At 42.2% G+C, this 24,979-nt stretch overlaps 1 protein-coding gene across 1 annotated transcript in view; it reads left to right on the top strand.

The window, feature by feature from the left end:
• Positions 1 to 2,331: 2,331 nt before the first annotated feature.
• The window catches only part of sim2 (SIM bHLH transcription factor 2), a 72,291-nt gene continuing 49,643 nt past the window's right edge, over positions 2,332 to 24,979 (top strand). Inside the window, exon 1 of the mRNA XM_069892351.1 lies at positions 2,332 to 2,506. Within this exon, the coding sequence (XP_069748452.1) occupies positions 2,332 to 2,506 (175 nt within the window). The remainder of the gene's footprint in view (positions 2,507 to 24,979) is intronic.

Genomic DNA, 24,979 nt, shown 5'->3' with positions numbered 1-24,979 from the left:
ACAATTTTTTATTACGTGTATGTTTAATGCAATTCTATAACTGCGATATGTCGGCTAGTACAACAATGTGACACATAATTGCAATGGAATATGTCGATCACACATCACAGTCAATCAGGCGTTTCATTTGATAGCGATCTACCACTGCACACACACAGTATAACGTAACACTGCGATGTAATGAGGCTGGCCTTCATTGGAGCGGTGTTAAGACGTTGGCCTCGGAATAAAACGTCTATCAAGAAATAGGTCAGTCATGTATGTAACATGTCGCTATGATGTCAATCCCATCAGGTCAATGTTATAGCATCCAGTGTTCCATATACTTTTTCCTATTTGAGCATGTAAGTTCATCATATTGAATATATAGTAATGCGCCCACGAGGTGAAATGTTGAAGTTGGAAGTTTCATTTAATAATCAAAGTTACAGTGTGTTGCAATTGTAGATGGAAACAATGGCACACATTAATAAGGCACAGGACCTGCGCTGGTCTCCCTCGATACTTCACCCAATAAGCACATCACCCAGACGCACAAAGGCCAAACGCACGATATTCTCCCTGTTATGGAATGGTATGTCCACAGGATGAATTCCGCTGCCCGCAAGTCGAGCTGATACAATGGCCAACAGTCCAATCACAGTTAAGGTGGATGTGGATTGCACCGAAAACGCGACTCGTCGAGTATAACAGGGCAGCAGCGTCACGAGGCTAACTTTCTCATCTTGAACCTTCCACTCCTCACTCCACCCGGGCTTGAGCGAAAAGACACGTGCGCGTGTGCCCCCTTCATCTGATGAGATGGAGCCAAGCCTGGGGGGCTCTTGGGCATCCCTTGCATTTCAAGGGAGTGAGAGGGGATAATGGATGTCTTTGAACGAATGAACAGAACAGTGTTACAATAAATTAGCGCGTGAGCCGGTGAATGGGGAAATGCATGGGTGTTACTGTCTGGAGATGAGGTAGAATAAAGATGGAAACGTGGAGCGTGAGAGAGACCATGGCAGACAGCGACCGAGGAGGTGGTGATCGAGAGAAACTGTGAGAGAGGCATTGAACGAACGAGTGAATGAATGAGTGAGTGAGTGGGTGAGACAGTGGTCAATAAATGAACCACTCAACAAATTTAGTAAATTAATGGCACACGTATGATTGGTTACGCCCCGGGCGAACGTGGAAGGAAGACCAAGAAAGAAGGGGCTTTTGGGGAGACGCAGAGTTATTCTGTCGCTCGTTCTAATTCTCCCCCACACGGTTATGTGCGACTTTGGAGTGAGTGAAATGGCGACAGCGTCAGGAAAAGAGGGACGACTCTTTGAGTGTTGGCTTCTCATAAAGAGTCTGGAGTGAAAGGAAGAGTCTTTCCACATAACCTGGAACTGACGTGAGGGATCTGACCCGCACTCGTGCGTGTGAGACAGAAGCGTGAAGCACTGTTTAGAACTGCGATGGGCGAATTGCTTTCTCCGTCTCTTAAGTGACAATAAACCCGTGGAGAGTTAACAAGAACTACTCTGCTAGCTGAAGACGGGGAGCCAAACAGCCTGTGAACGAACCCCAGATACTGGGGGACACAAAGCCGACCTGAACTGGCCCGCAGCACTTCTCTGCCGGGATCCCCCCCACGCCCGGGGAACATATCAGGGTCTCAGCTGAGAAGAGGCTGCCAGTCTGAACTCGAATCATTCTGCCAGCGACGAGAAGAGCATCGCAATTGACCCCCCCCCCCTCCCCACACCTTAAACCCCCACCTCCCCACACACCCCTAAAGAAACAGCAGCCATATTTTCCGCAGGAGGATTCAGGAGCCGGTGCACGTTGGGGCTGCATCTAACCTTGAATAGCTGCATGAACTGATAAGGAGCGATCTTATCTCCGAATGCGCCCGCGTTCCTCTGTGTGAAGCAGGTGGCATAGAGAGAGAGAGAGAGAAAATAGACTCGGCAACAAGTTGTATCGAAGAAGCTTGGATTCGGTCAAATCTGAGAGTCGGAAGAAAAGGGGAGTGGGGAACAAAGTTCATTCAATCCGAATTTTAAGCAAGCACTGAACCATTTCAGTGGAGTCGGCCCTGGAACCAGAAGGCTAAATGCGGGCACAGGCGCCGTGAGAAGCGCCTACTGCAACACACGGCTCTCCGAATTAATAACGCTGTGAGGTGTGCAGAATAGAAAAATCACGGAACAGTTTAAATGCCTTAGGTGACATTTCTGGCCATTGACTTCACAATTACTTGGACTAAAAGAGAACAATACAAGGCTAACGAATGTTTCCAAGACTCCAGGAAAATTGCATTTATTATGTCAGTAACATTCCCGTGCAATAGACGAGATGAAGGAAAAATCCAAAAATGCGGCGAAGACGAGAAGAGAAAAGGAAAATGGGGAATTTTACGAGCTGGCGAAGTTGCTGCCTCTACCCTCGGCCATCACCTCTCAGCTGGACAAAGCGTCGATCATCAGACTGACGACCAGCTACCTCAAGATGAGGGCTGTGTTTCCTGAAGGTAAGCACCGGCCGAGAGAAATAAAAACCCTGAAACAATAGCTTTGTTTTAATTCAAAATCAAGGTCGTCGTTGGTGGCTCAAGACTGGAGAGCACCTTCGCTCGTTGAATAAATTCCTCCTTTTTTAAGATTAACGCAGACAATATCACAGACAAGTTGAGCATGTTTTTATCTTCAGTCCAGAAGCTGATTAAAATATATAAGCGAAGGAAATCGGCTTGAACTAAGTTAGATTTGAGAAGTGTCCATTTCTATTTAGTTTCTTGGAGCTGTAATTATAATGCATTTTTGTTTTCTAAATGAAATGTTCTTTTTGTAAGTGTGGATTCGCGTTTAATATTTTTCTGCGCAATATTCTGATTAATTTTATAACCCATCAACTTTTATATATTTTAAACGGCGATATTAGAGACATTTTCTGAATGATTTCATTGCCAACAATCTTGAACATTCTCGGCAGGTTTCCCTGTTAACCTGCAGGCCTTTCTGCTATACCATTAATCTGAGCCGTTAACTAATTAAGTCTTATTTCTGATTTTCTTCCGGGAATAACCATCAACGCGTTAATACAAACATTCCGGTATTAAGGTCCATGGTCTAAAGTTATTGCCATATGATCTTCGTTGCTTTGTAAGTGTTTTAATTGGACTTCGAGCAGCAGTTTCTTCCAAAACCGAATCTATAAAGAGTTCGGTGACTATACTGTGTAGAGGGGTTTAAATGTTCCCGAGGTATCTTCTGGGCGACCAAGTCGCCGTTGATTTGATCTTTCAATTATTTCGTTGGTGAAGACCAAGCTTATTTAGGTTTGGTGATTAAATATGTATCTGCGCATGTCCTTTTTTTTTAAAAAAAATCACACCCTTATTACTTTACCAAGAAATTAAAAAGAAAACGATTTCTGATTTTCTTCCGGGAATAACCATCAACGCGTTAATACAAACATTCCGGTATTAAGGTCCATGGACTGAAGGAAATTCCGGTATTAAGGTCCATGGTCTGAAGGAAATACAAGTTAAGGTGAATTATGGGTTTGGAGTGGAAATTATGAAGTTGGTTTGGTGATTCTGAGCAACATCTTCGAAGATGCATTCGTTTCGTTTCAATGTATGGAGGCAATCCAGATCTGGAGGGTCCAGCGCAGATTTTTCTCCAGCTCACTATTTCTGTGGCATTTGTCCACGAGTTACATACAGGTGCCCTTACAATAAGGGTACCCATTCCTAAACGAGAAATGATGTTTACAATTTTGTAGAGAAGACGAGTGAACGATCATTTCGGAGAGGTTGTTCAGCTTTCCATTTGGAATTTTCAGTGAATTCAAAATGTTAAGTGTGCACAGAAAGAAATTTGTTGATTTTTAATATTTGTGCAGTATGATCTCAGGATCTGCACTGGCCGGTCGTTAATTATAACGCTCATCTGTTATTCCGTGCACTAGCTGTTAATTTCACTTATTACGTTAGGAAGGCAAAACTATCCGATCAGTTCCGACGTTTATGTATCAATCTTTATAATTAGAACTGAATCGCCGTGTTCTTATTTTAATACCCCGACATAGTTCAGACTATAGGAACCAGAGGTCATATGCGGTTAATCATAGATAGAATCAGGTGGCAATTTGTTACTAAGTCAGTGTGTACGTTGACTGTGTGCAATAAAATTGTGCACTTTAAAATTTTCATTAAATCCTGGTTAATGTTCGATGAATAACTAAATAAACTGACAACGTCCTGCTCCATGATATATGCCACTTGTCTTGTTGCCGTGTGAAATGAACGCTTACCTACAGCAGATGCACTGAACCAAGCGATAGTAATAACCCCGCCATCGTTTCAGCCGTCGAGACTGGGGATCTTCAACACAGCAAAATAGTGCCTGAGCCCGTTTTGTAATGACCATTGCAAATAATTAGAATTGCCCGATTATTAAATGTCCCGAAATAGTTTAATGCCTGTCCATAGTTTTTCTAAATAGTACGAATTATTGTCTGCAACGCCAACTTTTGTTAAAAAAAAGTTTATTCATTTGAGTTAGATTTTAAAATATTGTGCTGTTTTTAAACCTGGGATTGCCTTCGCGATCCTAACATGTATATCAGCATTCAATGTGTATTTTTGACTATAATTCAACATTCTGTGTTGCTTAAAGTTTAGTGTCCACGAAGATCATACGTTCGCACACACACACACACACATACACACACACACATACACACACACATACACACACACTCACACATACACTCACACACACACACTCACACACACACATACACTCACATATACACACTCACACACACACATACACACACATACACACACATACACACACACATACACACACACACATACACACACACACTCACACACACACATACACACACATACACACACACATACACACACACACACACACATACACACACACACTCACACACACACACATACACTCACATACACACACACACACATTTTCCTGGCGGATTAAGCTGTAAACTATTGCATTTTAAATCAATCCTAGGCCTCCGAGTTGGATTTTGTGTGACTGTTGACATGCCGCATGCCTCATTTGGGCTTGCACACATCAGTTCTCTATATTTAAGCCATGCATCATTCAGGTAGCCTTGACGTTGACAGAAAACGCGTATGTTGCATGAATTTATTGGGGGCACGAGCGGAGGCGGCGAGAATTTCAGCTTAACTTCACAATAGCGTTTACAGAGCAGATATTAACTGTTCATTTCAAGCACATTGCAATGCGTTCGTTAATATAGTTTCATATTTGTATATTAGCAACGCAGTTCTGTTTTCAGAATATAGAAGAGATGGATAAAATAGTTTTTTTTAAAAACTCTTGATTGAATTTGGACGCTGCCTCCCTTAATACATGTCCTGAAATGCCACTTGCCTTTGGAGCTGATCGTCTTTTTTCGAAAGCTGAAAAAAGTATTTTTTTTCTTAATTATGAAGAAATTGTTCAAATAATGCAATGTGAATGTCACGAATTGAAATGGGAATGGAGGAGAAAAACACATCGATCCATCCTTGAGTATAGAACGGCAAAAACATAAAGTTTACCACCTCAGATCAGAGAGAGAAAGGAAGCCGATCAGTCGTTTGCTAATTTATATTCCATGTTTTGAATGGTATCAAAATGACATCGGTTCAGCTTGGAAGTCTGGATAATCCAATGGGACCATTCATGAATTAGGGAGTGGCTCCCGGAGTAAGATCACAGGGGGTCACAGTAGAATTGTGGCACTGATGTAGTTCTTTGTTGAAGGCAACAACTGATGCAACCTGAGCAGTTGGACTATTTCATTTCCTGGAATCCGTGATTACGGTTCATGGTGTTTGATTGGCAGATGTACCATTCCAAATTCGCCACTAGTTAAGCACTCCCAATGTATATATTTTACAAAATATCTCAATTAACCTGATTTCAAGTAGATAGATACATAAATCTAAAGCACAAAAGCAACCTGTGAACGAGCGAGATTCAGCACGAAAAGTGTGGACCGCTGCTTTTGTCTGGTGTCGTTACCTTTTGCCACGGAGTGCTTTCTGGAACCGGCGGCTGTATTCGTTTATTATACAGTCGAGGCCTACCAGGTTTCGCTCTACACTCTCCAACAATATAGTTATTTGAACGAGATCTATTAAGCGATATACCGTGCCATGCACATCACACGAGAGGTCAGAAAATCAATCAACTTCAGCTTCTCGGAAAGTGACGACCGTGATATTCCTTGTTAGCAGAAGGAACTGTTAATTTAATGAACCATTTTATTTATTTCTGTTCAAACGGCAGCTTGGATTTTAAAACGGAATTATCTGTTGAAAAGATGTATGTCCTGCACTGAAGCTTGGACAATAAAACGATGGAACTGTTGATTCAGTACTTGTACATAAACACATATAATTCATCATCCCACATTCTTGATCCACTTGTTAACACTCTTCTCTGCAAGGCCGGCGCACTCAATAGTTTCGCTGCAGAGGTGTTTGGAACAGTAGTTCTCAACCTTTTCCCCCACTCATCCTAGGATGTCACGGGTGCTTTATAGTTAGAAAGGGATCACTGTACGTGAGTGAGAAAAAAAGATGAAAACATTTGGTTTAGAATGACCCAACGGGGTTAATGTCAGTTTCTGGGTACCTTCGGGTGACCAGACATGGCACATGTTCCGGTGTTGTCCTACAAAGCACCGCGCAGGGTGGCACTAGACGTGGCAAGAAGGTGGTGGGTATCACCTCAGCCAGTGCACACTGGGTGCTGTGAAGCCTCGGTCTTACCGGTCAGTGTGAGGATGTTAGGTGGTGTAAAAAGCTTAACGGTCCTTGAAATGAAAAGTAAACTGTGAGCTCTCATCCAGCCGTAGACTGGATTTGATTGATGATTTACACTATAGATCCATACATACCTTGTATGCGCGTAAGCCCAAGTCAGATCAGAAAAGAATTTCTGCGTAGAAAAATTAAGGAATATGTCGCAATATTTAATTCTCCTTGGATGATCCGTTATAGTGTCACTTTCCAGTCCACTCCAAGGAGTTTAATTGGTGCGATGTCCCAAAGAGTACGGAGTAGATAGACTTCGGGGTTTTTTTTTCTTGGTTTCATGAATGCATTATCAAAGTGAAGCGAAGCTTTTAGTAATATTTGTGTGCGTGCGTGCGTGTGTGTGTGTGTGTGTGTGTGTGTGTGTGTGTGTGTGTGAGAGAGAGAGAGAGAGAGAGAGAGAGAGCGATATAGAGAGGGGGAGAGAAAGTTTATGTTTGGGGGTCAGGTAATGATGCCAAACGGGAGTGTAGGAGATATTAATGGGAGGGATCTCAGAAACATTGGATCTAACTGGAAGAGCTCCCTCTTCTTCCACTAATCTTTATACTGGTCCCCACACCTCACCGGCACCCATGATGCAAGGCTCAAAGGGAAACATGGACAATTCATTTCCCTTCACAGATGCTGCTCGACACGCTGAATTGCTCGGGTGGTTTGTTTTTTTTTTCCCCTCTGCTCCATATTTCACAATCTGCAGCCTATCGTGTCTTCAATATTCCACTACCACGTTAGCTAGGAAGCGAACCTCCATTTCCTCTGCTCTGAATTACAGAAGTCTTGGCATTCAAGGGCTACCTCACTACTGCATTGTAATTTTAGCCAAGGGTTTAATTGTTGGAGACAAGGGGTGGGGGAGGGGGGAGAGAGAGAGAAGGTGTGTGTGTGTGTGTGAGAGAGAGAGGGGGGGGGAAAGAGAGGTGGGGAGAGAGATGAGGATGGAGGGGCATATTGGGGGGAGAGAGAGAGAGAGAGAGAGAGAGAGAGAGAGAGAGGAGGAGGAGGAGGGCGGAGTGGGTGATGATACTGAGCCAAGGCTAAAGCCCGTACGGTGTTTATTTTATATGTATGTTTAAGGTGGTTTGAACCATTTGGTTTACGTCTTATATCTACTGGTAACCTTTTATTCAAAGCTTCCCTCCCTGAGCCATAGTTGGTGCTTAGATAAGTTCATCTTGCTATATTGTGTACATGTGAACATAAAAAGAGAGATATAATCTACTTGAATTTAGTCTGGCGTTAGCTTACTTCACACCATGGAAAGTTTAAATGTAAATCATGTTTAATGCCAAACGTGATATATCAAGACCCCCCCCCCCCCCACCCCCAGGCTACTACTATAAATGCCCAACCTTAAGTAAAATGGTTAACATTTATGTTTTTAATTGTTTGGGAGCATGGGGCGGGGGGAACACTCTAGACGGGATAATTAAGATTCTGGCCATACAGAGGCCAAGCAGTACAAAGGCTATACCATGTGATTGAAATACAAGCAGTCTCCTTTGTCGGCTCAGTAGCTAAACTGGCCATGCAGCTCATAATGTATTGGGCCAAATATTTGTGCGGGCGCTTCGTTCCGAATCTGAATCAAAATTGATGGTCATGAATATGTCACGAAATGCTGCAGCATTACATTGCCTTAAATCGCATTTTTTTAAAAATCAATAAATTAGTTAAAAAAAAGAGAAAGTCTGTGGTTCATTGTCCATTCAGAAATCTGATGACAGAAGGGAAGAAGCTGCCTTTGTGCCGCTGGGTGTTCTTGTACCTTTTGCCCGATAGTAGCAGAGTGAAGAGGGCATGACCTGGGTGCTGAGGGTGCTCGAACATAGAGGCTGCTTTCTTAAGACACCACCTCTTGTAGATGTCCACGATGGAGTGGAGACTGGTGCCCGTGATGGCGCTGACTGAATTCACAACTCTGTAGTTTTTTTTCGTGAATTGTGCATTGGCACCTCAGTACCAGACAATGATGCAACCAGTCAGAATGCTTCTGTAGAACCTTGCAAATTTGGTGATTGGACTGACTGCATCGACATGCTGGCACCAGGATAGATCTTCAGAGATGGTGACACCCAGGAATTTGAAGTTCTTAACCTTTTCCGCCGCTGACCCCTCCATGAGGCCTGGTTCGTGTTCTTATTTCCTCTTCCTGATGCCCACAATCAGCTCCTTGGTTTTGGTATGGGTGGGTGCAAGGTTGTTGTTGTGGTACCACTCAACTAGGTGATCTACTTCCCTCCTGTAGCTTCCTCATTGCCGACGACCTTGGCAAATTTGTAGATGGCATTTGAATTGTGCCTGGCCATACAGTCATGAGTTAGACTTGACTTGCTGTTCAATTGAAGTAAAGTTAATGACACAAATCAAAAACGGAAGACCAATCTCTGACTATTTATCTTAAGTATCAACGCGCACACGTGGCTCCCTCACGTAGCGCAGCCTCCCATCAGAGTCCGGAGATTGAGGTTGCATATTTCATTCCAAGAACTGTTCCCTGCTGAACCCGCAGTGCAGCGCGGAGGCGGCGCTCTTTTGTCAAGGCATCTGTTTTATGGAGAAAACTTTAAACAGAGGTCCCATTTTCATATGACACCATTTGAGGGGAAAAATAGGTGCCACAGACAATATTTGTTCCTCGACTAACATCGCTAAAAAAATGAATATTTAGTCAAGGTTCGGTGCATTTTATGGGTCCTGGTTATGCCCTCAAAGCTGCTATCGCCTTAGATTGAAGGACACCCTTTACTATTGGGCAGCTAGCGGGATGAAAAGCGCCTTGGGACAACCTCTGTGTAATTAAAATTTTCTCATGTTTCTATTAAGATGTGTTTAGGACAATGTCCACGAGACAGATTTTCTTCATACGCGCAGGTAAATTGTAATACGATTATTTCCTTATCAGAACTCGGTCATTACCCCTGAGGCAGTTTATTAAATCTGAAGTAAGCACATCTTCAGAAACATTGGAACCCACAAGAACAGCACGTATAGAATGGAAACCGGATCTCTAGCGTTCTCTCGCGTGGCTGATGTAAAGTCGTTGACATAAACGAGCTATTATTAGTTTTACTACGGTAGATATATGGTTAAAAACCCCAAACAATAGCGGAAACACAACCATGGCCTATATTTTTTATCGATAGTGTAGCTCTAATCGTGCATGGCATAAAAACAAATGTAGAGGTACTATAACGCTCACGCCTTAAATCAAATTATTTTAAATGTTTGTTTTTTTCTCTCCACGGCACGGAAACTCTGATCAATCAACCTTTGGACCGTGCAGGCGACACCATTGCAAAAGTATCCCACTGAGCTAGATGATAAATCTCACAAATATGTTTTGATAGTAAATTATGCGAGAGGGTTTCAAGGCGGGTTGGATGGGGTTTACATTGAAGCAGAAGAGAACTTCTCTTCGCTAAATTCATGAAAACGTCAACCAGGGAAGTCATTGGACCAAGATTGTATTCATGCTTTTGGGTGCTTTCTTCATTGGGTTCATGACCGTTCTAATAAGGAGTAATTATTTTCCATTCCTACCCCTGCCTCTCCTCCGTTTTGTTGTTGATCTTCAGTTATGGCGAGTCGGCATAAAGAGAGCCTTCTGGTTCATGGTGGAGGCGAGCTTGCAGCTGAAAGGATTGATCAGTTGTGGTTTTGGAAAAGGGGGCACTCTTACTGGAGATGCATTTAAATATTATGACTTTGATCTTCCAATGTTTCATTTCGACCTTACCCATTATCTTCATTAAAACCAACGGTCACGATCAATCTCGTAAACTTAAAACGTTAAAAAAAACACTTTTTTTAAGGAAAGTTGAACCATCCCTTTCGATGTGCTGGTAGCGCGTCACATGCTGTTAGATCAGCCTGGGTCGGCCGCTTCGCGATCGAACTTATTTTCTGGAAGATGGGTTGTTTCTACTGTATGAATCTTGACTAACTTAAGGGAAACGTCAAGATTCCAGGGTCAACCTAAAGGCTCAAGGTGCGTGGAATTGCAAAGGACACGGATTCTGGTCATTTGAACCTTTTTTTAAAGAAAAGTATCAGAAATGTTAGCTCGTGTCCAGAAAAAAACCACCCCAAATCGGTTTCAAGATTGCCTCGTGATCGAAATTGCAGTCGATGTGTTTATTGATTGGTAGAATCCTGGTCTAGGTGCCAATTTAAGAATTTATTGGTGCATTCCACATCTGTCCCGTTAAGGTTAATCATCCTCGCAGCCCCGGGTTTAAATAACAGCACTGCTTCTGAGTTACCAATTGCAGGTCCAAATCTCGAGTGAAATACGCGGCGAGTGCTGTGCTGTCGGAAATATTGTCTGCCCATGAAACCCAATCTTCCCCATCTTCAAAGGGGACCATTATTTAGAAGAAAGGCAGAATGGATATCGCGGCCATTATTCATCTGTCGACGTCAATAATATGACTAATTATCTATTCAATGCAACCTTGATGTTGGTGGAAGGTAGTTTTGTGAAGATTGTCCACAGTGTTCAAAAGTACACCTTTCTCAGAAAAGCGTTTTAAAATATCCAGAGATGGAAATAGGCGTAGGTATGGACACAACAGGTTAGGAAATGGCCCAAGCCATATGGACCAAGTCTAGATACGTGGCACTATTTCAGAGGGGAAAATCGGTCGGCACGGATGAGATGGGTCGAATGGCCTGTTTCTGTGGTGGATCTGTGACTCTCGAGTCTTCGGCAGTAATGCACGGAGAGCTTCCTGCTGCAGCTATAACATTGTAAATAAAGGGCCATTTAAAACTATATCAAACTGACAATAAACCATGAGAAGTTTGCAATCGTGGGTTAAAAGAGAAAAATATTGCTGGAGCAAAATGACATCTGTGCGGACGAGAGGAGGTGGCAAAAGCAAATGACCGCGGCTGCAGAAATTCTGAGAACAAAATCTGAAACGGCGGGAAACGTTGAATCTGCCGGGCAGTGTTGGCTGGGGTCGAGAAAAACAGAGGTTTTCACGCCGGTGGTCTTTCCAGTGAAAGGTCGACGACCTGATATGTTAGCAATGGGCGAGTTAGGTCCATACTTGCAACACTGGATCATTTTTGGAACCACCTTTGTTGGTGAAATATCATGTTACAGCAAAAAGAAATCGTATGCTGGGCCAAGATTCAAGTGTAGGAACGAGAAGGTTCCCTAATGAAGTAACGGAAGCACTCAGCCAGCCTGTGGAATCACGTTTCCTAGTGTATACGAATGACTTTTAGACAAAACATTGAAGCTGGTGCAAATTTGAAATGGAAACAACACGCAAGGAATATGCAGCGGGTCAGACAGCGACTGTGGAGAAGGGGTCGGCGCGTTCTCTCCGATGCTATCTTTCATGCTGGACTATATTCACCACCTTGGGTAGGGGAGATAATCTGTACCTGCTGGACCACAAAGAACACTGGACAATAAAGATTTTTCTTCCTGAACAGTTTAGGGTGTATTTTATGGATTTTGGGCACCGCGAAAACCGCCTTAATATTTCCTACCAGGTCCCGTTTTTTTAAGAGATAAGCTATTTTGGTGATTTCCTGTCATATTTTAAGTCTACTAGTATATTGCCCACAAAGCAAGCTGATTTGGTCAGTCCATCCATGCCTGAGCATGCACCCAGTACAGGAGCTATGTAAATGTTGCCTTAGGCCTGGCATGGAAGGCATTCAAAGACTTTATTGGCAACTACGGAGCACCAAACGATGTCCAGCTGATTGAAAACATACTTCAAGCATGAGGTGCAACATTTTACTGAAAATTCATTTTCTGCTTTGGCTCTGGGACGTCTTCCCCGCTGATCTTGATGCAGTCAGTGGCAAACATGGTGAAAGATTTCACCAGGACCTTGCGACCATGGAAAAGCGGTATCAGGGCAACTGGAATCCATCAATGCTGTTGGACCGATAATGTTGGACACTGACAAGGCATCAGATGCTTAGTACAAACGAAAAACATTTTTAGGTCCGTTGAACTAACGCAATGTGTCAGTATCATTATGCGACTAAAAGGTGCTGAATTCAATAAAAAAAATTAAATTTTCTCCAAATTCTTACGTGATTCAGTAAATCTTTGTGTTCATCTTTTTTTTTAAATTTTTTTATTTTTCACACCATAAATCACAATAGCCATGATATACACTTTTTCTTTTCCACACATTTACAGTGACTTTTTCTCCCTCCCCCCTCCCTCCTCCCAAGCCACCCCCCCACCCCCCCCCCCCTCTCATCCATTTTAGGTATACAATCTAGGTTGCATTAATTCAGTTAGACAATGTTGTCATTCAACAGAAATACACCAGAAATTCTACTGAGTCCATTCTTTTCTTTTCTTCTCCTTCCATCAACTTAGGTAATGTTTGTTAATCTTTGTGTTCATCTTGAAGTGACAGGTGATCTAATTCACCGTCTCCTCGTGTACGTGGAAGCTCGTTAGTGCAGTTCCGTCCCATTAAAACTGTTCTGAGATGGTTCTTGGATTTTTTGCGGATTAAGTGGGCCTGAAATTTATTCAGTGGTTGGGGGGAAGACCCCCGGGGGGAGGGGGACGTGGGGACAGGCCCTAAACTCCGCAGAAATCAAACTCTCTCCGCCCCATGCGGCCCCTGGATCGGACTGGCTCGATCACACTAAACTCGTCCATCCAGGGTCCCTGTTCACTCATCGGCGGAGACTGTGCCATCTCGTCACGCCCTTGCAACCTCGTTCCCCTCGGGCCGATGTCTCACTTCCAGATACAATGGAAGTAGGATGAGAGCCAAATGACACGTTTCTTGGTCTCAGAAAGAGCTGCCTTTCTTATTTCAATTTCCACGATGCGGATGATGTGGCCGTCGAGATGTTTTCACAAGGGAATGTCGAATCTTTTACCCCCACGTGTTTCCTGGAATTACATTGTCGTCGTCGATTAAAATAAGTGACCAATTCATTTGGACCTCCTTGGTGCACTTCGCCGACGCCGGCACAGGCTGCCGATCCCGAGTCTTCAGCGGACAACGCGTAGCAAAAGGGGCATCATTAAATGAAAACCTTGAGCGAAAAAAACCCTCAAGTTTGCCTTTTGACCCTGCAAAGTGAAAAAGAGGAAGTGAGAGGCAGAGAGCGAACACAACAGCCCATTCATGCCTCTCCGCCTCGGCGGTGCTTTAACGTGACGGCGAATTCACCGCTGTCTGTGATCCGCGATACCAAACTTGGAACAACGCTGAGTAAAGCACCAAAGTCTGGAGACACCGTGATTGAAGTTTAAAAAAAAATCACGGTGCTGGAGAAACTCAGCAGGTCAAACAGCCCGAAAAGTTGGTTCTGTACCTTTATCTTTGCTATATACATTGTTTGACCTGCTGAGTTTCTCCAGCACCGTGTTTTTTAAAAATATTTTAGAAGAACAAAACAGGGCGAAATAAAATATTAGAATTCATCATTTTAAAATCTGCTAATATAATCAGCGAGGTGTTTTGAACTTTTTAGTAGCTTTTGTTATTTGCAAAGATGTCAGGAGGTGCAATGACTATAACTAGATTGGATATATTGACGGAAGGATTTGGTACCAATTGGAATATGTCAAGATGATTAAAAAAGGATCTCTTTACCACGGTGGTCGCAATACTGGCGTTTGAAATCAGGAGGCCGGAATTAATAGAAAGTTGCTGTAAAAGCGTCTGCGACATTTTCCTGGACTTTCTCCTTTGTTTAAAAAAAATACTTCGAAGGACCGAATTCAGTCAGGGATATCAGTCAATCCTGATCTCAGCACAGGTCCCATTCAGTTTGTTTTCCTCCCCCCCAACCCCACCCCCTGTTTACGTGTTAATGCTTTCGTCGGTTTTTGTGGTGAGCGTCTAATTCAGCCTCACAGATGTGCCATTCTAACGACTGAGTTCCCATCCAGTCAAAATCGAAGGAATAAAATATATATCCGTGAATCCAGGTGGTCCTTTTTTGGTTGTTGTTGGTGTACAAACGACGCTGTTAATCATTTCATTTCTCTGTGTGCGCTGGTCAAAGAACCGAAGTTAGGAGTCTCCAAAAGTCAAAATCCAGAGAGGTGATCGAGAAATTGAGATTCTGGTTGGATGTTGCCAGAACAGCGTCCTCGGCGTCACTAAAACCAAGAAGCTTATTGCTGAGTTCAGGAAGGAGAGGTCGAGGAACCAGGTACCCGTCCGCAATGATGGGTGAGCACCTTCAGGTTCCTGGGAGCCCATATTTCAGAAGACCTATTTTGGAAGCAGCACATCGAGGTCACTGTGAAGAAAGCACAGCAGCTCCTCTGCACTCTAAAGGGTCCGGGGAGATTTGGCATGATAGCGAATAAAATTTCCACAGTGGAAAATAGATTGATTGGTTGCATCATAGCCCCGTTCGGTAATTCGACAGCCCAGGAACGCAGAAAGCTCCAGACCATGACAAACATCACAGGCTCCAACCTCCCATCACAGCCTCAAGATTAAAAGAATAGACAATTTTGGGGGGAAATAATTTATTATCATTTGAACAAATGAAGTACAAATATGAAGTAACTCAAGGTACAATGTTTGCATACCACCAACTGAAAACCTACTTAAAGGACAAATTGGGAAGCAGACTGAGGTTACCAGAAGGAAGCAGCTTTGAATATGTGATTACAGACACAGTGATAATTAAAAGATTTATAACGAACATGTACATCAAGCTGCAAGAGAAAGAAAATGAGCTGTAAACCCAAACAAAAGTGGGATCAAGATCTAAACATAAAGATAAAAAATGAAATATGGGAAAAGCTATGCTCCGGAACTATAATAAATACGAGGTAACACATGATACAATATAATTGGTTACCCAGGCTATAATATCACACCCCAAAAGTTAAATAAATGGGACCCAACAGTATCAGATGTTTTCGCTGTAAGAAGGAAACGGGAACAACAGTACATGCAATTTGGGCATGTGAGAAAGTGGAAAGGTTTTGGGAAGATCTAAATCAGATATTAAATAAAATCACAAAAAGCAACATACCAAAAAATCCAGAGATCTTTCTTCTAAGTAATATAAGAAGTAAAGAATTAGGCCTCAAAGTGGATGAAGCGCAAAAAAGATTTATGATGATAGCCTTAGCTGTAGCAAAAAAAATGTATAATGTTATCTTGGAAATCAGAAGAAAGCCTGAGAGTACATAGAAATGAATAAATGTATTCCACTGGAAAAAAATAACATATAATTTAAAAAATAAAGTCACATTATTTGAACAAATTTGGGAACCGTACATGGAACACAACAGAGAGGGCCTACCGCCGACTTTCACCCCCTAAAATGTCAGAATGAGAAGAAAATGAAATGAACTGATCCAGTAGATGACACAATTTTCTTGTTTATTCTCATTGTGTGATGACATTGTTTAATGGGTTTATTGTACTGTATATGTTGAACATTTAATGGGTTTGGAGGGGGGTGGGAAGGAGGGAGGGAAGGGAGGGGGGGGGAAGGGGAGAAAATGACACTGTGTAGATTCAAGAGGGAAATGTTTGTGTGTATTTTGATTAATATGGTTCATAGTGTGAAAAATTTTTTAAATGTAAAAAAATAAAGATGACAGGCCCCCAGAAAGGACCCCACTGTCCTGATAGCAACTTCCTCACTACATCCTTCAAGTAGAAGATGCAGATGCTGAAACACCAGTACTTCTAGGCTCAAGCACAGGTCCCTTCCTTCCCCCCCCCCACCCCCAACAACAACTATCAGGTTTCTTGAACTTTCCCTCGTTACACTTCTGATGGACTGCTCCGACACCACGGAAGAATAGTCTGCATTATTGCACTGGGTTAACAGTTAATGTTTATTATCTGTGCTTGTTGTATTTATTGTTTTGTGTTAATTTAATTTCGTGTTCTCTTGTTTTGTAGTTTTTTTAAGTACATGTTCGACTGTAGCGAGTAAGACTTTCGGTCCATATGTACATTGTACAATGTGTATGACAATAAGCATTTCCACCATCATTCTCTCTCATTGCATGAGCCAAATACTTCGGTTGGCAACATCCTAACATTTATTTATTGAAATTCCTTCCGAAAAAATCAGGAGACACTGTTTTAAATGTTATTTGTTTTCTTGTGGTAGAAGCAGGGCCTATATTTTCGATTCCACTCTGCTCGTCCTTTCAAAAGTCCTGGGTGGGATCTTCATCTTTGCGTCAGCTTCAAACGCAATTATGCAGTTGCATATCATATAAAATCACCATTCGTAGGGATCTGACTTCGATTTTATTTGGAATGGATGTTGAGATGAACCTAAGACATTTGGTAACATCTGAGGACCAGGTGGTGTAAACACACACCCACACCGCCATAACCGTATAGACGTGCACTGTGTATAAATCACTGCGCAACCGTTCCCTCTCATTCGCCTTCACGGCGAGCGAGAGCAGAGAGAGAGATGCAATGTTTGGTGCGAGGGTGGGGATGTTACTGTTTGAACTTGGTTAAGAGCCCGGCAATGTGTTCATGTCCCCTTCTTTCATTTCCCCTGGGCAATATAAGCTTTGAGCTAGTACCATAAAAATGTTTGGGGGTCTTATGTTTTGAAAATTTGATTGCATTTGCACTGGACACGAATTATGTAAAATTGTGACTTTTCCCAAATCAATCTTAGGTCAAACCTTAATTAAAGAATGAAAATAGAATCCGGTTTTAATGCTCTTTTATTGTTGGTTCGATATTGCAGCAATAAATCTGCACAAATACAGTATTGGAAAATGAGGAAAGAATCGCAGTCAACCCCCACCCCCCCCACCATAAGAGGCTTGATAAACTTAAGCAAACAAAGAATTGCGGGAGGAACTGAACAGGTCAGACGTTTCGAGTCGAAACATTTTTTTCCAAGACTCAAGCTTGAGTGGGATTCCACGTTCTGATGGTAGACGCCACATGTGATTATGAGCTGAAACATGCTCCATCATCCATTATTCCATAGTGCCTGCTATTGGAAAGTGTTTCCAATCAATAATTTGATTAAAAAGGTTCTCCAGCAGTTCCATCGTCGCTGCATCACAGCGGTTCCAACACACCCCCTCCACCCGAGAAAGGCTATAAACCGAACGGACGGCTCCTTTACTCTTTAAGAACATTAAAGGTTTGACTGTAAATAATTACATAATTCGTTGTAAGGTTTCAGATCATCATAAAAAGTTTTACATCACCGGAATTCCAACATTAAACAGCCGGCCATGTGTCCCATCCCCTAATCAATCGACCTGTATTTTAAACATATGGGCACAGACTTTTTAAAAAAATAATTATTTTTGCGAGGCAGATGTCGCGGCAAGGTCGACACTAATTTCACTATACAAAGGAAAAGTGCTGGGGAGATTCAGCAGGTCACTCAGCGTCCACAGGAAACAAAGAGTGACCACTGGTTCAGTCCTGAGTTCTTCCTTAAGGTGTGAGCAAAAAGCAGGCAGCGCCTGTATAAAAAGATGGGGGTGGAGAGGAGAGAGGAAGTGGCAGGGACAGGCAGGTGGATGTAGGTAGGAGGGTAGAACAGGAAAAAAAAAGATGGTAAGGATAGTTCTCTGAATGGAGAGCCAGACAGAGAGGGGGAAGTGGGTGGGAAGATGGAGTAAAGAAAACAGAGGGATAGGGTAATGGAGATGCTCGGAGGAGGGGTGTAAAAGAATCTGGAGAAGCTGATTTTAATGGCATCTGGATGGAAAGTGCCCAGACAGAATATTAGGTGTTGTTCCTCCCATTTGCAGGTTGCCTCACTTTGTCCGTGCATGGATAGACATGTCAGTGTGGAAATGATGAGTGGAATTAAAATGGTTGGCTACTAGGAGGTCTCTATTTTTGCAGCAGACAAATCAAAGTTGTTCAATGAAATGATCTCCCAGTTTCTCCGATGTAAAGGAGGCCACAATGAGAGCACCAAATGCAGGAGATGACCATTGCAGATGCACAATTGAAGCATTGTTTGACTTAGAAGGACTGTTTGGGGCCCAAAAGGGTGGCGAGGGAGGAGGTATGTGTACACGTGTAGCATTTCTTGCAGTCACAGGGGTAGGTATCGATGAGGTGATTTGGAATGGATGAGTGAACGAAGGAGTGGTTTCTGCAGAAAGCAGAAGAGAGTGGAAGATGTGTCTGGTGATGGGGGTCACGTTGTAGGTGGCAGAAATTGTGGAGGATAATTTGTTGGTTGTTTGTTATCTCTATCAATGATCAAGATGATCTGGGAAATTGGATCAGCAAGTTTGTTGATAACACTAAGATTAGAGGCATTGTTGACAGCAAGGAAGGTTTTCAAAGCTTGCAGAGGGATCTGGGCCAACTGAAAAAAATGAGCCAGATGGAATTTAATGCAGATAAGAGTGAGATGTTGCATTTTTGAAGGACTAACCAAGGTAGGACATACGTAGTAAATAGTCGGGCACTGAGAAGTGTGGAGGAACAAAGGGACCTGGAAATGCAGATACATAATTTCCTGAAAGTAGCATCACAGGTAGACAGGATTGTAAAGAAAGCTTTTGGCATCTTGGCCTTTATAAATCAAAGTATTGAGTATAGTAGTTGGGATGTTATGGTGAAGTTGTACAAGTCAAGGTGAGGCCAAATTTGGAATATCATGTGAAGGATATCAGTAAGATCGAAAGGGTGCAGAGAAGATTTAGTAGGATATTGTCAGGTCTTCAGGAGTTGAGTTACAGGGAAAGATGAAACAGGTTGGGACTTTATTCTTAGAGCGTAGAAGAATGAGGGGAGATTTGATAGAGGTTTACAAAATTATGAGGGGTATAGACTTAGTAAATGCAAGTAGTCTCTTTCCTCTTAGATTGCAAGAGATATATGAGAGACATGGCTTTAGGGTGAAAGGGTTTAGGGGGAACTTCATTCAGAGAGTGGTAGGAGTTTGGAATGAGCTACCATTTGATGTGGTAAATGTGTGTTCACTCTTAAGTTTTAAGAATAAATTGGATAGGTACATGGATGGGAGAGGACTGGAGAGTTATGGAGTGGGTGCAGGTCAATGGAACTAGAGGAATGCCATTTCAGCACAGACTAGAAAGGCCAAATGGCCTGTTTTCTGTGCTGTAGTTTTCTATGGTTTCTCTGTGGATGCAGGTAGGTGAGTAAAAAAGTAATCATTTCTTGATGCATCTTGGAGCTAAGGCAGATGTGTGGTAAGGGCTGAATTGATGGCAGTAGAGGGAAAGTCATGTTTTTTTTGAAGAAGGAGGACATCTCGGATATTCTGGAATGGAAAACTTCTTCCTGGGAGCAGATGTGATGGAGGCAGAGGAATTGAGAGAAATGAATAGAATTCTAGGAGTCAAGTTGTGAAGAGATATTTCACATCCTTAATTCTCCTTTAGAGATTCCTCTTTGAGTTACTACTAACTTTTGGGTGAAACTGTTTCCCTTCCGCTCTCCGGAGGACGTTCCACTACCTGGACCCAGTGATGCTGGATAGCAGGCAGTGCTGAACAAGTGAGCCTGTTGGCTGTATCTTTCTTGATAGTAGAGGCTATCAGTGTGAGGATAAAATTGGAGGAGAGGTGAGTAACTTCAGTGTATGGTGTTGCTAGTGGTGGAGGGAATGAATTATTTGGTTGCTTGCTTGGGAAGGGTGGGTCACTCAAGGCTGCTTTGTTCTGGATGATAAGACCTTAAGGTATAGGAGCAGAAGTTGGCCAATCAGCCTATCAAATCTGCTCCACCATTCCATCATGAGCTGATCCATTCACCCCCACACACACATCCTCCACTGCCTTCTCCCCATAACCTTTGATACCCTGACTATTCAGATACCAATCAATTTCTGCCTTAAATACACCCAATAACTTGGCCTTCATAAATTCTTGAGGTTCACCCACTCTCTGGTTAAAGAAATACCTCCACATCTCTGTTTTAAATAGGTGCCCTTCAATCATTGTCCTGGACTTCCAAACCATGGGAAACAACTTTGCCACATCTACATTGTCTAAGCCTTTCAACATTCAAAATGCTCCCATGAAGTCCATCCTCATTCTTCTGAACTCCGAATTACAGTCTGAATAATGCAAATCCCTTCATTCCAGTAATAATTCTTGTGAATATTCTCTAAACACTCTCTAATGCCAGCACATCCTTCCTTGAACGTGGAGCCTAAAATGGTTCCCTACACTCCAAGCAAGGCTTCACCAGTGTCACATAAAGCCTCAACATCACACCTTTGCTCTTATATTCTATTCCTCCAGATACAAGTGCATCATTTCCATACACTTTCCAACAGTGTATTTCATTTGCCACTTCTTTTCCCATTCTCCTTATCTATCTAAATCTCTCTGTAGTCTCTGTTTTCTCATCACTGCCTGCCCCTCTTTGTATCATCTTTGTATCATCTGCATATTTAATCACAAAGCCATGAATTCTGCAATCCAAATCATTAACATACAATGTAAAAAGAAATGGCCCTAACACTGACCCCTGCGGAACACCACTGGTAACTGGTAGCCAACCGGACGGAATAGGATCCTTTTGTTCCCAACTCTCTGGTTCCTGCCAATCAACTAATGGTCTACCCATGCTGGTATCTTTCCTATAATTCTATGGGCTCTCACCTTGTTCAACAGCCTCATGTGCAGCACCATTTCAAAGGCCTTTTGAAAATCCCAATATATAAAACATAAACTACATCTCCTTTGTCTAGTCTGCTTCTTGTTTCCTCAACAAAACAAAATGCAGCAAATCTGTTAGGCAAGATTTTCCCTCAAGGAAACCATACTGGCTTTGGCCTATTTTGTCCAGGACCTTAAGGTACTCTATAACCTCATTCTTGATAATCAACTCCAACAACTTCCCAAACACCGATGTTAGGCTAACGGGTCCATAATTTCCTTTCTGGTGCCCCCATCCCTTTTTAAATACTGTAGCAGAGTGACCTTTGTAATGTTCCAGTCCTTCGTAATGATACCAGAATCGATTGACTAATGCCTCTGCAATCTCTAAAGCTACTTTGTTCAGAGCCCAAGGATGCATCCCATCTAGTTAAAGAGACTTATCTACCCTTAGACCATTCAGCTTCCCAAGCTCTTCTCTCAGGTGATCCTGATCTTGAGCTTCTTATGTGCAATTGAGGTGGCATGAATCCAAGCAAGTGTAGTATATTTCATTATGTTTCTAGAGGCAATGCAGAAGAAAATATTACACTAAAGCCAAGAACCCTTTTTACCCTTTAATCTGGTTGAGTCAATTATAACTCTAGTCTTGCTCTATTAAATGGGAAGAATTTCAAAAACAACCAGTGGTGAAGCCAAATTGTGTAATTGCTGTCCTTGGCAGATTGATGTGGCATATGGGTGGTGCATCTGGCGTAGAGGTTAGCACAATGCTGTTACAGCTCTAGCGCTCATGACTGGTGTTGGAACCCCACTCCATCGGTAAGGAGTTTGTACGTTCTCCCCATGTCTATGCTTCCTCCTGACGCTCAAAGACGTTCCGGGGATTGTAGGTCAATTGGGTAACACGGGTTTATGGGACAAAAGGGCCTGTTACTATGCTGTACATCTAAATTCAATTAAAATTAAAAACTGAATGAAATTGCTTGTTGTCATGTGTACTTATGATCATTGAAAAGCTCAGTTTTGCATGCTTTCCAGGGAAGTCATCTCATACTTATTGTAAGTCACGCAACAATAAATCAAAAATGCAGGGCGTGGGAAAGAAAATATCTTTCAATCTTGAGGTTTGTGTTTTTAAGCTTAGTTGTGTCCTTCAACTAAGAGTGTTATGGTGACCTAAATGTGATTATATAAAGAAACGATGATTGACTGTATATTAGTCTTCTGCAATACCCGCAGGGAAAATAATCTTGGGTTGCATGTGATGTCATGTATGTACTCTGATAATAAATCTAAATCTGATCTGATCAGGCAAATGAACTGTAGTGTACATTTACACTTGCCGTGCTCATTGGATGAGATAAGCTCTATGACGTACTTGACTCACGCCGAAGCACAAAAAGGATGGGCCGTATGTTTAACATCCACAAACCCCTCAGCCCATCAGCCTCCGCCTCACATCATACTCCAACAAACATTGACAGCGAGACTATATATAAAAAGCATCAACTTTGGAAAAGGCAGAACTGGATGATGAAGGTCATGGCCACATTTAGTGGATCAGTACAGCCTTAGAAGATCAGGATCTTGGAGATGCTGTAAAATATCTGGTTCACTGGGGACCAGTGGCCTTTGCTCCCTTTTATGATTCTGAGATCTGGCAAACATGCAGATCAATAAATGCCTCTGCAAGGTTTTCCAGATTCATTCAGAAGAAAAGCAAACCAACATCAAAGTCCTTTCCGAGATCAACATTCCTTGCATTGAAGCATATTTGCTTCCAGTTGGCTATTTTTGGGCTGCCCCATATCATCCTCAGACTTGATACCAGACTCTCACAGTAGGTACTATTTTCTGAGCTCTGTCGTGGAAGGAGATTTCGAGACAGACAGAAGAAACAGTTTCATGATGTGTTCAAAGCTTCCTTCACGAAGTGCAACATCTCACTGATCCCTGAGAACCTCAGGTACAACACAGCTGAAAGTGGAGAAAGCATAATTGGGATGGTATTAACAATCCCAAGAGCACACAGGAATCCCTCACAAGGGATGCAAGGACTGTGCCACTTCAAAAAATGACCCAATCACTTCCCCCTGTCAACCATCTGACTTACATATTAACCCCATTCCTTGATCTCGAGGGACTACATAAGAGGAAGAAGAAGGATACTGAACAAATGAAATTCAAGTCAATAACTATTAATCTGATTCACAGAACTTTCTCAAATGTCAAAACTAACCCCAAAGATATAAGGACCAGATTAGATAAAATGTTCAGCTTCAAACACAGTCTTTGCATTTTCATTTTATTGCTTCTTAAAATATCTTTCACAAAATCAAAAAAGCAGGTAAAATGATGGATATTTTTGTCCTTGCAGCTCTGACTGAAGAATAGGTTTATGAGCCTACATCCATGAGATCTATTAGAGATAGACTGAAGTGGCATTCAAGCTTCAACAAATTCAAAGAGCCATAGGATCACGTGAGACTCCTTCCAAATGAATATTGTGACTAGTTTTGACCCCAACCACACATTCCTACTCAATCCTCATCGGCTCTGATTTTCTTGTACTCTAACAAATGTTAATATCAACTTTGAATATAGTCAATAATTGATCATCTGTAGGCTTGAAATGCTAAATATGCATGACTTACTGTGTATAGGGGCATTATTCATCTCAATCTTAATAGTTAACCTCCTATCCCAAGGACTGTGCTAAAAAATCCAGTGACTACATCTGGAATATTTAGATTCTCAGCCAAAGGAAAGAACCTTAAGGAATCTATGCTGTAAATCCCTTTCAGAATCTTTTACATGAGGTCTCCTCTCCTTCTGCCAAACACCAGTGATTACACTGGACAACAATTTTTTTTCCCAAAAGATTTGCTTCCTGAAAAGAAATTGAAGATTATGATAGACAACTTTAAGCTAAACACAAAGATAATTTCAGATTTGCTGTATCATGTAGGAAATTGGAGAAACATTAAATTAACCTTTATTGAATTTTAACATCTTTAATCGCATAATGAAGCTGACGCATTACGTTAGTTCAACTGACCTAAAAATGTTCTGCCGTTTATTTTCTTTTGTACTCGGCAGCTGGGGTGCTTCTTGTGTCAGTGTCCAACAATAGTCAGCCGACATCGATGGATTCCAGTTGCCCGATAGCGTTTTTCCACGGTCGCAAGGTCTCGGTGAAACCTTTCACCATGTTCATCACTGACTGCACCAAGATCAGCAGGGAAGACGTCCAAGTGTGAATGCAGAAAATAAATTTTCAATGACGTGCTGCACTTCGTGGTTTCATATGTTTGAAGTAGACTTAAACTAATACAGGAAATCACAAAAATAGGTTATATCAAAAAACAGGACATGATAGGAAATTTTTAAGGTGATTTTCATGATCAGCCCCCAAAATCCATAAAATGCATCCAAAAGTGTATGTTCAGGAAGCAAAACCTTCATTGTCCAGTGTTACAGACCAGACTTACTTAATCTGTTCTTACAGGGTGGTTCCCTTACTCGGGAACTAATAAATTGAATCTGTGCTC

This window comes from Narcine bancroftii, chromosome 7 (genome assembly GCF_036971445.1).
Source record: "Narcine bancroftii isolate sNarBan1 chromosome 7, sNarBan1.hap1, whole genome shotgun sequence".
Taxonomy (NCBI): domain Eukaryota; kingdom Metazoa; phylum Chordata; class Chondrichthyes; order Torpediniformes; family Narcinidae; genus Narcine; species Narcine bancroftii.
This window is presented reverse-complemented; position numbering and strand designations above follow the sequence as displayed.